Source organism: Pan paniscus, chromosome 16, assembly GCF_029289425.2.
Source record: "Pan paniscus chromosome 16, NHGRI_mPanPan1-v2.0_pri, whole genome shotgun sequence".
Classification (NCBI taxonomy): domain Eukaryota; kingdom Metazoa; phylum Chordata; class Mammalia; order Primates; family Hominidae; genus Pan; species Pan paniscus.
In genome coordinates this window covers 8,503,726-8,518,994 of record NC_073265.2, presented here as the reverse complement: position 1 = coordinate 8,518,994, position 15,269 = coordinate 8,503,726, and the positions used below count along the sequence as shown (strand labels likewise).

Sequence of the window (15,269 nt, the reverse complement as noted above, 5' to 3'; positions counted from 1 at the left end):
AGAAAAAAAAAACAACCTTAAGTAACATATGTGACACCACCATTGTAGACAAATTATGTCAAGGTGGTAAATTAGCGCAAATCACTTATTTACTCTCTTTACATTGTAATTTCTTCCACACAAACACTAAATCCATTACCAACAGGATTTCATCTACAGCGGAAAAACCTAAGTTAAACAGTTGGAAATTGTTTGTGGGGGTCACTGGCTACTTCCAAGTTTGGTACACACTCCACATTTGGATCTATATAATCGTAATCCTGACTGGGTAGTTTCCTAAAACTTAATAATTTGCACATCCACCTTTTTCCTATGACAGAATAAAATCAAGCAATTTTCCTGGTCTCTTTGCACATCTCTGTTGCAAGCAGACCAAAGTCTTCATCTCTACACCTGCAGTGGTTTACTTGCTCAGACTTTATGTATATAAAATTTTTTCATTAATAAGACTAGGAATCAAAAAAATAGCATATAGCAAAAAAAATTTTTTTTTGAGATGTAGTCTCGCTCTGTAGCCCAGGCTGGAGTGCAGTGGCGCGATCTTGGCTCACTGCAACCTCCGCCTCCCGGGTGCCAGTTCAAGCAATTCTCCTGCCTCAGCCCCCTGAGTAGCTGGGATTACAGGCACACGCCACCATGCCCAGCTAATTTTTGTATTTTTAGTAGAGAGGGGGTTTCACCATGTTGGCCAGACTGGTCTTGAACTCCTGACCTCGTGATCCACCTGCCTCGGCCTCCCAAAGTGCTGGGATTACAGGCGTGAGCCACCGTGCCCAGCCAAAACATTATTTTTTGTAGAGATGCCATAATTGACGTCCAAGCTTAAAATTATCTGCATTAAATGCTGGCTCCTGGCCCCACACTGGCCGAGTGCAGCACTGCAGACGATACTGACCACACCCCTGTCCTCTTCCTTTTGATCTGGATTATGAACTCAAAGAATGTTAAGATTGTTACTAAAATACCACAAAAGATTAAAAAATGGTGCATTAATTAAATGTATGTAAAAATGTTCTAAAAAACCTGAATATGGACAATTTGGAACCCAACAACAAAAACTAAGGTACTTCTCTACTGGATGGTTCTTCTTAGGTAACAAGGGAAATGTTATGCTTTGGATACAAGAGAAACATTTGAATAGCTCACTGAAGGTTTTATTCACAAACTAATAATTCTAAATTCAGACCAAAAAAACTGATGCAACTATGTTTGAGACCTGAAAATTACTGAGCATGGATTCGGATGTTAAATCCCAGGTGTTTATGTACAAAGTAGCTGAGGCTCATAGCATACAGCAAAGGGAACCTGAAGAAAGAGTTCCCGGGTTCTACACCCACCATGCTTTGACAACACAATTGCAAGCTGCCAGAGGAGATAGGCTCCGTGCCACTGACCACCACGTGGACAACCAATTAAACCACATGCAGTATCAAATGACAAGAAGCTGTGGTCTGTGTAAAGCAAATAGAAGGTCTCCTTATGTTTCAAACAGCTCACGGACTCTAAGAAACATGGAAATCAGAGCTGCAAGGCAACTCAGAGAGCATCCATTCCAGCACCCTGATTAGAAAGATGATCAAACTGAGTCTGAACGACTTGCCAGAGTTCACACAAACCCTTCCTTAGGATCTAAACGCTCTTACACCTCAGATTTTCCACTGCAGAGGGCGAGCTTGAAAGCTAAACCCTCTATGTTCTCTAAAGGCAAAATACCCTGAAGTATGGAGGAAATTGCCTAGATAATTAACATTCCAAACAGTTTATAATAATAGAGTAAAATCTTAAGCCTGGAGAACCATGTTTTATTTAGCATATTTAGTATTGCTTCAAACTTTATCTTTATTTTATGATTGAAAAGTGGTTCTCCAGGCATAAGGAGAAAAAGAAAGATAAATGGATAATTGATTGATTGATTGATTGATTGATATAGATACAGATATAGATATACATAGATAAGCACTGTATTTCCAAAATAAGAATGCTTCTTTTAAAAACTGTTTTTCTCTGCTTCTAAATGCCAACACACACGCGTGCGCGCACACACACACACACATACACAAGCAAACAAACAAAAACCCACCACAATTAATTAACATTTTTGAATCTCTTTGAATTTCTGGATCTGCTTTCATTCACTCAGCCATGATCACCAGCCTTTCACAATCTCTGAGCCAAGTACAGGCCAGGTCCCAGAGATGCCTCTGCAGAGGTGGTTAATCAATATTGTCCTCTTATGAGAGTACTGTGCTTTACAGAAGAGTCCAGAAAATGCATCTGCCCCCGAGCTACTGTTAGTGACTATTCCTGAACAGGTATACACTCTTCATAGAATTATACAAAATTAGGCCAGGCGCGGTGGCTCACGCCTATAATCCTAGCGCTTTGGGAGGCCAAGGCAGGAGGATCACCAGGTCAGAAGTTCGAGACCAGTCTGGCCAACATAGTGAAACCCCGTCTCTAATAAAAATACAAAAAAATTAGCCAGGTGTGGTGGCATGCGCCTGTAGACCCAGCTACTTGGGAGACTGAGGCAGGAGAATCACTTGAACCCGGGAGTCTGAGGTTGCAGTGAGTCAAGACCACGGCATTGCACTCCAGCCTGGGTGACACAGCAAGACTCCATCTCAAAAAAAAAAAAAAAAAAAAATACAATATTAGTCATAAGAGAAATTTTGGAGATGACTTCCTCCAGAGCAGGCCAGATACTTTCATCACTAGAATCTTTCATCCAAACAGAATTTCATTTTATACGTAAATATATCTGATATAAAAATTATATGCTATACTATATATTCTCATTGTGTATAATATAAATTACATGTCACCATACCTGTGTATATAATAGAATATATTCAAAGATGGAATGGGACTCTCCCTAGTGGGATGCAGTGTCTGAGCACCGCCTGTTTCCTCTGCTGCTACAGCCCCCAGGAGGAATCTCCAGGTATCCAAGGCTACCAACCACGGCCACGCCCAGTAGCTTCAGGGAGCCGTATTTTGTTCTCCAAATTAAGCTACTATTGTTGACGCCTCTTGCACTTTCTCCTCTTCAACACACACCTCTATCCCTCTTATTTATTTATTTATTTATTTAGAGACAGGGTTTCTCTCCGTCGCCCAGGCTGGAGTGCAGTGGCGCGATCTCAGTTCACTGCAGCCTCTGCCTCCCGGGTTCAAGACTCTTGTGACTCAGCCTCCCGAGCAGCTGGGATTACAGGAGAGTGCAATCATGCCCGGCAAATTTTTGTATTTTTAGCAGAAATGGGGTTTTGCCATGTTGGCCAGGCTGGTATGAACTTCTGAGTTCAGGTGATCCGCCCACCTTGGCCTCCCAAAGTGCTGGGATTACGGGCATAAAACCCCACACCCAGCCCTCTTTATCATTTATTCTTATAATAGGTACAAGAACATAAGAAGGCTTAATACATACAAACCTCCCCTCAATGTCACAGAGAGTGTTACTGTAAAACAAAAAATATCTTATTTTTTAAAATCAATTAATTATAACAAGTGCTTTAATCTTCATTTCTGCAAAATATCACTCATCTCCTTGTAAACCAGTAGATTATTTGTCAAAATTTTGCCTTCAACGATGTGGGCACTGTCAGTCAAAGTGGCTTTGCTAATACAGTACTCTTCTCTGCTATTGTCATTAATATGGAAGACCATTCTGATTCAGTCCTTTAGCCCCATATTTCTTAAACTGTATTCTACCAAAACCTCTGTGAAGAAGTGCTAATTAAGGGCCCCTCACCCCTTCACAAAGAAAAAAAAATTTCCAGTCAAATATATCTGGAAAACGTTGAATTCTTCACCCCCTCATGAAGATTTGCAAAATCATTAATGTATTAAAGAATCTGACAATTCCTGCAGCAAAGAAACCTATTTAATGTGTTGGCCATAATTTCCAATATTATTTGAGCAGAAACACTTAGATTACAGGACACACATTAACGTTCTATAGGACGGTGCTCTCTAAGCAACATTGTTTTAGTCCATGCCACAAGGAATGACATCTCACAGGGAATGATTACAGGACACACATTAACATTCTATAGGATGGTGTTCTCCAAGCAACCATTGTTTTAGTCCATGCCACAAGGAATGACACCTCACAGGGAATTTTGGTGCCCAGGGCCAAATCAAAAGAAAGATTCAGAAATGAAAACTCATTCAATGGCACAGTCCAATATACCCTCATACCAATGAGTTAACTGCAGAATGTTTAAGAGCCTCAACAAAGAATATCGCACAATCAATCCAGGTCCTCAGACAGGTATCCCCGCCCCCTTTCTAGCATGCATACTGCCTTGGAAAGGCAAGGCATTTTGCAGGCTCTGCCCTAATTGTGGACTCTGCGCCTTCAGTGTGTATCAGTGGTGAGAAATTATACTTGGAGGGCACCTGGCAGTAACTCCAACGCCTCCCAAGGGTTCTTGGCCTATAGCTTTGGAACCACTGGTCTGGGTCATAGGGATGGCACTGTTTTCCATAACTCAGATATTTTTTCTGGGACAAGTTCACAGGGATCTTCATGTTTAAAGTTACGGTTAATTTTTATGGGCTAAACACCCAAAAAAGAGAATCTCTGCAATAAAACACCTTTACTGCAAGGGCCATTGACTCCAAGAATTCACTCAACAAATATTTACCAAGCATATCCTACCTGGCAAGAACTGTGCTCTGTGGCCATTCTAGTATACTTTTGACCTGATATATGGATTTATCTCTCACATAGAGAATTACAGTCAGCATAATTGGCAAAAATTAACAATATTACAATAAATTATCCCAATTGGTTTTGTTCTTTCACAACCATTTTTGGTCTGCATAGATACACACACACAGACACACAGACACACACACACACACACACCATGGAATAATGGATGACCCAGAAAACTTGTTCCTTCTACTCATTAAAACTAATTATTGTAAAGTCTTATTCAAAAAAATAAAATTTAAAAGAACAGTGATGTGATGTTGAGCTAGCTGACAAATATTTTACACATATATGGCAAACACAGTCAGGGTTATATCATTTTAAGCTAGCAGATTTTGTAATCTTTAAAGTTAATACAAAATAAAATAAAACAAATGGGCCGGGCATGGTGGCTCACACCTGTCATTCCAGCACTTTGGGAGGCCGAGGCGGGTGGATCACCTGAGGTTAGGCGTTCAAGACCAGCCTGGCCAACATGGTGAAACCCCTTCTCTACTAAAAATAAAAATTAAAAAAATTAGCCAGCCACGGTGGCATGCGCCTGTAATCCCAGCTACTGGAGAGGCTGAGGCAAGAGAATTGCTTGAACCCGGGAGGCGGCGGTTGCAGTGAGCTGAGATCGCACCATTGCACTCCAGCCTGGGCGACGACAGTGAGAGACTCGGTCTCAAAAAAAAAAAAAAAAAAATATATATATATATATATATATATATAGTGTCATGAATCATGGCATGTGGATTCAGCAGTTACGTAAAAGGAATTCTTTTATTGTAGAACTGGGGTAAAACATGATGATGATGTAATCAATAGAATTCATATCCTCTTTTAAAAACAAATTAGGACACTTAAAGAACTGCGATGTTCTCAGATCTTAATCTTATTCTTATTCATGTGAAATGTTAGCACCGCACATGCCAAAGTTTTTGATATCTGTAGTAAATGCTTCTGTGAGATGTTTAAGTTCAGTGGAAAAATGCAAAAAGAGATACATTAGTTAATGTTTACACATGGCTTCTAATTCTGGATGTGGTCTCCTGACTACAAAGGAATGAGGGGCAATCTACATTTCCAGCTACAGAGATCAAGAGACTCACTCTATCTTGATTGAATGGCACTGAGCAAATCGCCAAGAGACCTATCTTAGTCCTCTTCTTCCAAATTTTGCAGCTAGACAATCCTCTTAATGGCTGGCATAAATGGCCCAGAAGTAAGTTGCACCAGAAACTTGCAAACAAATGAAAACCACCTCTGCTCCACTGCACTGCTGAGTGGGCAGGCGGAAGGGAAGACATAGCCCAAAGAATCCCTGTATAAAAAGAACGTCAAGGCCAGGCACGGTGGCTCACGCCTGTAATCCCAGCACTTTGGGAGGCCGAGGCGGGTGGATCACGAGGTCAGAAGATGGAGACCATCCTGGCTAACACAGTGAAACCCCGTCTCTACTAAAACCACAAAAAGTTAGCTGGGCGTGGTGGCGGGCACCTGTAGTCCCAGCTACTTGGGAGGCTGAGGCAGGAGAATGGCGTGAACCCGGGAGGCGGAGCTTGCAGTGAGCCGACATCACGCCACTGCACTCCAGCCGGGGTGACAGAGCGAGACACCGACTCAAAAAAAAAAAAAAAAAAAGTCAAAACTTCCCTATAATATACGAAAGCTCCACCCTCATATACTTTCTAAGGAGACACAAAACTTTCGGTGTGCAAAGGTACCAGTGATTGGTGCTTAGAATATCCTCACCAGCGCTTACATAGGCTAAATTTTGAGAGAACACTGCAATCCTTTACTCTTCTTTCTGCTTTGAAATTAGCATAAAAGTTCCCCAGTGAAAGGGGTACCAGCTACAGAATACTTTACAGACTTTGTGATCTTTGGTTGGTGGTATTATAATTGGGTACAATCACACAAATTATGGTTGAATTATGTCCTCTAAAGTAAACACTGTATACATCACATTTAGCCTGTAAGATTCTTCTTTGTCCTGAGTCCAAATTCCGAGACATTAAAGTATTTCATTGGAAATTTACATATCACTTTCTTCATGCACTTATATATTTATTCATTTGTTTATTCTTCATTCATATATTCCTTTCCACAAATATTTGTACCTATTGGATCCTATGCAAAGAACGGTTCATAGAAACAGCCCTGCCTCACGGAGTGTATGCTCTAATGGAGAGAGATAGAGAAGAAAGACGAAGCAAACAACCACACCCAAAGAACATTTAACACTATAATAAGTGTTGCAGGAAAGAATAAGTTTTCACAGAAATGCAGAATGGGAAACGTCTAATTTAGATAGCAGTGAAGGTCATGGAAGAAGATAAAGTCCTGTGAGCCCTTAATGGAGCATCTTTTGTTGTCCTGTAGCATGATGAGGTAGAAAGATCAAAGAAGCAGAACCAGTTCCCAGCTTTGTCCTGCAGTAAGAGTGAGAAAGTCGGTGCTATTTCTGAGCCTATTTCCTCATCTAAAAAATGGAGATGAGGTTAACACCTCTATTACCTACCTCACCAGCTGATGGATCAAGTTTGATAATCAAATGTGACAGAATACCTGAAGCATTTTATAAACCGCAGAATGGTGTAAAACTGTTAGTTACCAACTCCCTAGGTCACACCTCATTATGAATGACAAAAGATTTCAAATGTTTGATAGGCTTCATTTATTTATTCCAAATGTTTGGTAGTCATCAAAATGCAATGATCAGCATGCGTAAGACACAGACCCCTATGAGAAAGAAAGGTTCAGTTACTCATAGACGAAAAAGAAGAGCTGTCACCCATATTAGATTCTGAAAAGTCAGTTGATGAATTCAGATGGTATTACTTGTGAAAATCAAGAAGTCTGCAGTCCCAAACATGAGCCTTTCTTTCCAAGAGATGTGACACCCTAGGAGAACTCTACACCTGCTATTGACACTTCTCCATTTCTTTTGTTCCTGCATGCATTTCATTAAAAGAACACTACCCTCCTCATTAACATCTACTCCATTCTTCATTTACATGAAGACCAAATCTACAAGATACCTTCATTTGGCAAGTAGCCCAAGAAGCAACAGCTATCTTTTTGAACTCATTTTATTTACCATTATCCAAGGAAAAATAAACAGAATATTTTATCTTTGGAAAAACCAAATGTTGGAGTCAAAGACAGACACCAGTCCTAATTTGTCAACTGCAACTCCAACTGCAACCTACCAGATTTAACTTATTTACAGGTAGTTAATTCTTTAACTACCTGTAAATAAGCAGATTTGCCCCATCACATCAAACTAAAGACAACATACCATAAGATCCTAGAGCCCAGCACGGGCTCAAGCAAGAGGCCATCCACAACAGAACCATGCATGTAAGATCCATTTTTTTAAGAGATGTAACATAAGCTTTACAACCTTCCTGAGGGGAAAGGCAAAAAGCATTCTCTTTTTGCTCTCTATACCATACGTTCTAATATTAAACACAAGCCTCTCTTACTAAGGAGCATATTATATAAGGTATTATTGTCTTCCATCTCTGAAGTTCATTATATGCTTTCTTATCAGTGCCCCAGCATCGATGTATGATCATAACTTATGCATGAAACATACTGTCAGTGAAAAGTAATGTGCTCAATAAACACCCTTACCTCCCAAATGGAGCAACCTAGAGCCAAGCACAGACACACACCCTGGACCTTACCCCTGAAGTGCCTTCCATGTAAGCAGTTTTCCAACCCCAACTGGGTCAGGGAAACTCTTCCTTTCTGCTGAGTCATCCCCCAGCGTGCTTTGTAATAAAAGCATTAGCGCATTTCCTACCTTTAAACTGCTAATAGCAATTCATATGCAAACTCTGAATATGGCCCAGGGCTCTCCAGAAGCAATCAGTAAAGGACAGCCTGCTAACATGTGATAGTGTGGGTGTCCTCACTGAGATTTTCTCTGTAGAGCTCAGCCTCTTATGATATCACTTTGGTATCAATTGTGTCCCCACACAATGGGCATCTGGAAACCTCCGACTGAATTCCTGAGGATTAAGTGACTTGCCTGAGGCTAGACGTTCCCAGGGACTTGGAAACAGAACCCATAGCTCCCAATGCTATAAGCCTTTTTTTAAACACACTACATGGACCCCTGGGATTCAGCTCCTCCTGCCTGAGAACCTGGCCAGGGACTAGATGCACTGTGTTCATTCAGCACTCACTGACGGCAAAGCAGCTTCTAGACCCTGAAGTAGGGGGAAGGAGGACTAATTAACATAAATTTAGTCAAAAGATGTCTAAAAGTTGCATTTTCCAAGCCTCTAACCCTAGCTCACTCTAGCCTGAATCTGCCTCTCCTCTTTGCCCCTCTTCTAAAAAGAAGAAAGAAAAACATAAAATAATAGTGCAAATGTGTGTGTGTGTGATTTTTGTACATGGGTATGACTGTATCCATTTAGTAGTGATACAGCTCCAAAGCTGCTTCTTGAAATGTGCTAAAATTATGTTCACATGCACACTTATTTCACACCTAGACATTAAAAAATGGATTTTATAAGAAAATGCAACAAGTGAGAAGTGAACACAAAACAGCTAGCATAATGGATGAGTATGTCTCATGACAACTAAAAATACACATTGTATGTTACCCAAAAGGAACTCTAATTTTTAAAAACAAAAAACAATAATTTATTATTTATACACATGAAATGAGAAAAAAAAAGTCCTGTAGTTACACTTTCATTAGGTTTGAGTTAATTTTAATGGATTAATTAAGTATGAAGTAATAGCGAAGTGCAAGTTAAATCACAGGAATTATCATTACTATCACTAGAGTCTGAATCTAGTTTTATGTCCCTAATACCAGATAGTTAACGAAGTAAAAAGTAAGTACATGTAACTTCTCCAAATTAACAGATCAAACAATGGCTCATTTTAATAAATTTTTTAAAACTCATATTTTAAAATACTGTTTTTAAATTGAAAATCCCTAATTGTTTTGTTTTTCAATATTTTATGTTTCCTGTACTTGCAAAGTTTTTCCCATTTGTTGATCTCTTCATCTATCTACTCAACACATTTACTGTTCACTAGAACCACTGGTAAGCACCAAAATTATAACACACACAGTAATTTTCAGCAGACAGTGTTATTGGACATACGCAATCTCACTTATAGAAATATACAAACTAAATCTCAATAATTATCTAGCCGTGTATAATTTTTATAGATTATCTAAAATTTTAAACAGGGGCTAAGAGAAACAAGAGGGAAGTTACACAAAACAAAATTTTCTTTGACAAGTATCAGGTCAGCTAATTTAAAAAAAAAAGAATGTATGAAAAGAAACATTAAAAGATTTAGAAAAAAAATGGAAATGCATAACTCCACTATCCATGAAGCAAGCTATGGCAAAACCAATGCTAAATATTAAAACATTCAAATCCCTTCCTAGATTGTTTCCACAAAACACCAAAATGAATGATGAGATATGCATTTACATGCTTAACTGATCTATATATGTGTTTATTTGAGATCGGAGACATTTTTTGGAGGCATCATCTACACACGCTACCAGTAGATAAAGACTGGAGTCTACAATTGTTTAAAGCAAAAAGCAACAACAGCATCATTCTTGTGTAGTATCTGTTACTGTTCTCTGCAATCACACTAAAAAAAGCCCTTGAACAAATGCATACACATCTCTCCCCATTTTGAGATACATGTGTTTTTCAAAGTCCTTGTTTTGAACTTTGGTGAATTTGTATTTATTTCACTACATACACGTTTTCAAAAATGCATCTATCAAAACCTGAGGAGAAAATTTCAAGAAAGAATCTTCCAAGATCATTTATCCCTCATTCATTCTACCTCACCATCGCTAATCCTCTATCTAAATTAACTTTATGGCCAAAATAGTCATCTTACGCCACATCTCAAATCATGTCAATTACCTGCTTTAAAACCTTTACCATTTATAGGCTCCTTATTTCCTGAAATTATCATGTGAAGGCCTTGGCCTCCTGCAGAACGGCCTAGGTGCACAGGGGTTTGTCTTGCTTTTCCAACTTCGTCTCTGGAATCTCCCCTTCTAAATCTCTGATCCTGCTCATCCACCCATTTGTAACTCTGCCATTTTCTTTCCTAACCCAGAATATCCTCCTTCAAGTAAGCCAGTCAGAATTCTATTCATACCCCTCACACAATTTAAATATAACTTATTTCATGAAAGTTTCCACATCAAATACCTCCTTCCTCCCAGCCAGCTTCTCTCGTCCCTCCTCCTCCCTCCCTCTCTCTTCTGTGTGCCTCTGTCACTTGTTCCTCTAATGGGACTTGCCACATCCTACCTGTGAACAACCGTTTGTCATATCTGCTCTAAGAGTTACAACACACTTAAAGTGAGACCATTTCTTATTGAGTTTCATAACTTACCACACTTAGTTTTGTGTGACCAGTAAGGTGATTAATAAAGCTCATGAATAGATTTTACTGTTTTCAAACAACATGACTGAGTGGCAGCTCTAATCCTATGCTCATATATTTTCTGTTCTTCCCCTCTAAAACGTGAGTCCCTAAATATTTAACCATTGCTCTATTTGAGGCTCCTTTAGGAACAGGTGAAATACCATAGCTATTATCATGCACAAATATTTTAAGGAAAATCAGATTTTTCTAAAACATGACGTGACCAATCTGCTTGTGGGAGGAAGACATTTTAAATGGCTGACATTCACATCTGCCCAATAGCCTTCAGTCTCCAATCCTACTGGGATCCTCAATATTTGTTTATAATAGGTGTGTGTTTACAGAGCCAGAAAAATTACTGTCATAAGAATGCAAAAAAAATGCGTACAAGTATATTTTGGCATGCTATGCATACCTATTGGCTATGGAATATACACTTACAGATTGTTCAGTACAATGGCCTGTATCTTCCATTTGTCTTTCTCTTACTGGGTTCAGAGAAAATTGAGACACTTCAAATCACAGACTACAAATTAGGCAAACACTGATGAAGTTTTTAAACGTACCAACTATCAACATGATGCCAGAACAACTGGAAAACTAAGTTTAAAAAATAATTCAAACAAATATGTGATGGTGTGCAACAGCACACTCTCCTCACTCCCCGAATTATTTTACTATTGTGTAGAGTTCTTAAAGGGCCAAATCAATACATTTTCTCTTCCACCTGCCATCCTCTGACAATTATTTTTGACATAATAATCCACTAAATAATCAATTAACTTCTGTACTAAATTGTCTTCTCTAGAGAATGTGAAGTCCCCAGTTGAGAAAATCTCAGATCACACAGTGTGGATCTTAAATGTATTAACTTGTTTCCTTAAAAACATAAAACAAACATTTTGAGTAAAATTATTTTTATAGTATTACATAAAAAGTAAAATAGACATAATGTTAATTTTTATTGTAAGGTAATTTATGCAGTCACATTCCTTCTGTGTTCCTTGCTAACACTTTTACTGATACAATATTTGACTTACAAATGTCCTAAGTGATATACTTTGGAAAAAAGTACATTTTTAAATACATGGGATTGTATATTTAAAAGCTTTAGATTAACAGTGAAAAATTAATGAGAACAGCTTGGCGTGGTCAAAAGTTTCTTCCTATAAGATCCTTAGTGGTAGGTATTTTAAAAGTATCTCACTAACGTCTATTTTTAAAAATAGCTTTACTTTATTTGTATATATTCATATATCTGTGACTTACTGCAAAGTTTCTCAAAATATTGTCCACAAAATACCCGCTTCAAAATATTTGAAGAAGTAGTTTTAAATGCAGGGACCCCAAGACTCCAGCCTATCTTGATCAGAATCCCTTGGAGTGAGAAACTAGCAGGCATGCATTTAAAGCAAGTTTGCCCACGTGATTCCGACGTACACGAGAGTTAAGAAGCCTACAGAGTGGATCTAAAACCATGTCTCACTGTATTCTCAATGTTGCATGTCCGAAAGAAAAGTTGCCAAACGATTTCTTCCAAAAAAAAAAAATACTGTTTACAAATGCTCCTTCCAGAGTGTCTCTCAGCAGAAAACTAAACTAGTTTTCAAATCCCACGGCGTTTCAGCTCAATTAACAAATGAAAGAGCCATCCTTCTCCTGATTCCCTGGCGTCCTAAAGCACTCCTGACAAAAGCCCGCTTCGCACCTCGGGGTACTGACCTCCGCTTCCCACAGGTCAGAATATTGAATCCAGTCTGCATTCACAGAAGACCTAAGTGACACTGGGTCACTAGCCTCCGACTCTCCCGGTAGAGCGGCTCCTCTCAGAGCCCGCCTAGGCGCGGCCTCCCGCTCTCTGAAGCAGCGGAAGCCTGTCAGCACCTCGGACAGAGACTGGCGGTGCCGGGCCCGGGTCTCCCAGTCCAGGAGGCAGCCTTGGAAAAACCGCAGAGACACCCCTGGAACGCACAGACCACTGTCTTCGTTCCCCTTTCCTGCAGCCAGAATCTCTTTCCAAACGACAACAAAGGAAACCTTAAGTACCTCTTACCTAGAATATAGGAGCCACCCCCACATCTCGCCTCTCCCGGTTCCCCAGCGCCTGTTGCTAAGGAGGCGAGACAGCGCTCGGGAAACCTCGGGACCAGGCGACAGAGCGCTGGAGGAGCTGGCAGCCCACGGGCAGCGGCAGATGGGAGCACTAGGCCGGCCAGGACCCTTCCGCAGGAAGGGTGCGCCCTCGCGGCTCCGACGCCAGCCAGGCCCCCGAGCGCCCGGGGCGGGTGCAGGGAGCCGGGCAAGCGAGGGGCCGGCGCCTGGGAGCGCGGCTCCCTCTGCGGACCGGGGAAACTCGGCCCCGGCCGAAGAGGCCTCCAGCCCAGCACTGTGGACGCCTGTGATCCCAGACAGCGGGCCGGGGGCTCAGGGACCGCCCTGGGAGGGCGGGCACTCACCATGTTGACTTCGGAAACCATGTCGATGCTGGCGATGTCGATATTCATCCCCACGCAGACCGGGGGACCTGCGGGAAGCACAGGACACGGCGATCAGCCCAGCTCCGGCGCGGGGCGCGGGCGGCTCTGAGGACTGGGGGCTATCCCAGGAGGGGCGCGGGCGAAGGGCCCCCACTCCCACCCGCCGCGGCTCCGCGGATGCGGCCCCCGCCTCCCTCTGCCCAGGCCGCCGCCGCCGTGGGTCGCGCTTCCCGCAGCGGCCGCGCGCAGCCCACTTACCCCCGAAGTCGGGTCTTAGGCGAATGTCGTAGCCTTTCAACAGCTTGTCCACCGTCTCCTTCACAAAGGACATGTTCCCGGGATCGTTCACACTGGGGGAGGGACGGGGAGCACAAACAGCAGGGTCAGGGGCGGCTCAGCCGCCAGCGCCCCGCGCACCCCGCGCCCTGCCCGCCGCCCGCCGGCCCACCCGCGACCCTACCTCTGGGCGCAGCACACCACAGCCACCAGCACCGGGGCCGAGAAGATGCCGAAAAGCCTTCCTCCCGCAAGGCCCCACATCCCTCCGCCGCGCCCCGGCACGGGGGAGGGGGCGCCCCGCCGCCGTCGCGACCCGCAGCCGGGGCTGCTCCTGCTGCTGCCGCCGCCGCCGCCGCGCTGGCCCGGAGCGGAGGAGGGCGGAGGGGGAGGGGAGGAGGGGGAGGAGCGGGCGCTGGGAGAGGAAGGAGGAGCGGGGAGGGAGGAGCGCGCGCGGGCGCGGGGCGGGGGAGGAGGCCGGAGAGTCGGAGGCGGAGCCGCCGCGCCGCGCACCCTGCCCTCCCCCACGCTCGCCGCGGCCCGAGGCCGGGGCCCTGGGCGCTCCCCTCCCGCCTCGGCGGCCGCCGCACGGGACTCGGACTTCTGGGACCGCGGAGTGCGGGGGCGACCTGGGCCGGACGCTGCGAGCGGAGCCGCGGCTGCGCGGAGTCGGGAGGGGCGGGGGGTCGTCCACTGAGCCGGCTCCTCTGGGCTCTCGGCGGCCGGGCGAGTGCGGGGACTGTCGGCAGCCTCGGCGCCGGCATAAGCGGCGGCGGAAACGCTGCCCGCCTACCCCGGCCCCCAAAGTTGGCCCCGCACGACGACCACCGCCCGCTGCAGCGCAGCCCGAGAGCCCCCGGGTGCCGCGCCTCTGCCCGCCGCCTCCCGACGGTGCCTGCAGAACGCCGGGAAGCCCCCGCCTCACCTGCGGGGCTCAGAGCCTCGGGTCCCCAGGGTCCAGGAGAGCCAGATGGGCAGCAGGAGCTCCAGGAGCCCGGAGCACATGGCGCTGTTCCTCCGGCCTAACCTGCTGGGATCCGCTCTCCCCCCTAGTCTCCGAGCAGCCAAACGGCGACGCAGGGATCCCCGCCCCTACCCCCACCCCCACCCCCAGGCTTTCCCGCCTGACCCATCTTCCAGCCCCTGGCGTGGCGGCCCTATTTTTCATTTATAAAATTGGACCTTTTTTTTTAAACAGCTGCTCCTTAAACTGCACCTCTTACCCTCACTCCTGAACATTTCTTGGGAGCACTGAGCCCTTTCTGCTCACATATATACAAATATAATGGATGGTTAAGTGAGGCCTGAATATGTGTTTTGTTATCAGCAAACTGGAATCCCAGCCAGACTTGGAGACTGGATTGTCA

General features: G+C 43.7%; 1 protein-coding gene across 2 annotated transcripts in view; it reads right to left on the bottom strand.

Moving 5' to 3' along the window:
* Positions 1-14,981, bottom strand: part of GABRB3 (gamma-aminobutyric acid type A receptor subunit beta3) — a 227,999-nt gene extending 213,018 nt beyond the window's left edge. Inside the window, exons 1-3 of one of the 2 annotated variants that reach the window (XM_034938413.3) lie at positions 14,828-14,981; positions 13,885-13,976; positions 13,606-13,673 (exon numbers count right to left, since the gene is read on the bottom strand). In XM_034938413.3, coding sequence (XP_034794304.1) covers positions 13,606-13,673; positions 13,885-13,976; positions 14,828-14,907 — 240 coding nt within the window. In that variant the 5' untranslated portion in view covers positions 14,908-14,981. Of the gene's footprint in view, positions 1-13,605; positions 13,674-13,884; positions 13,977-14,086; positions 14,278-14,827 lie in introns of those variants that run through there. The other variant, XM_034938412.3, reaches the window with a different exon arrangement.
* Between the last annotated feature and the right edge of the window lie 288 nt (positions 14,982-15,269).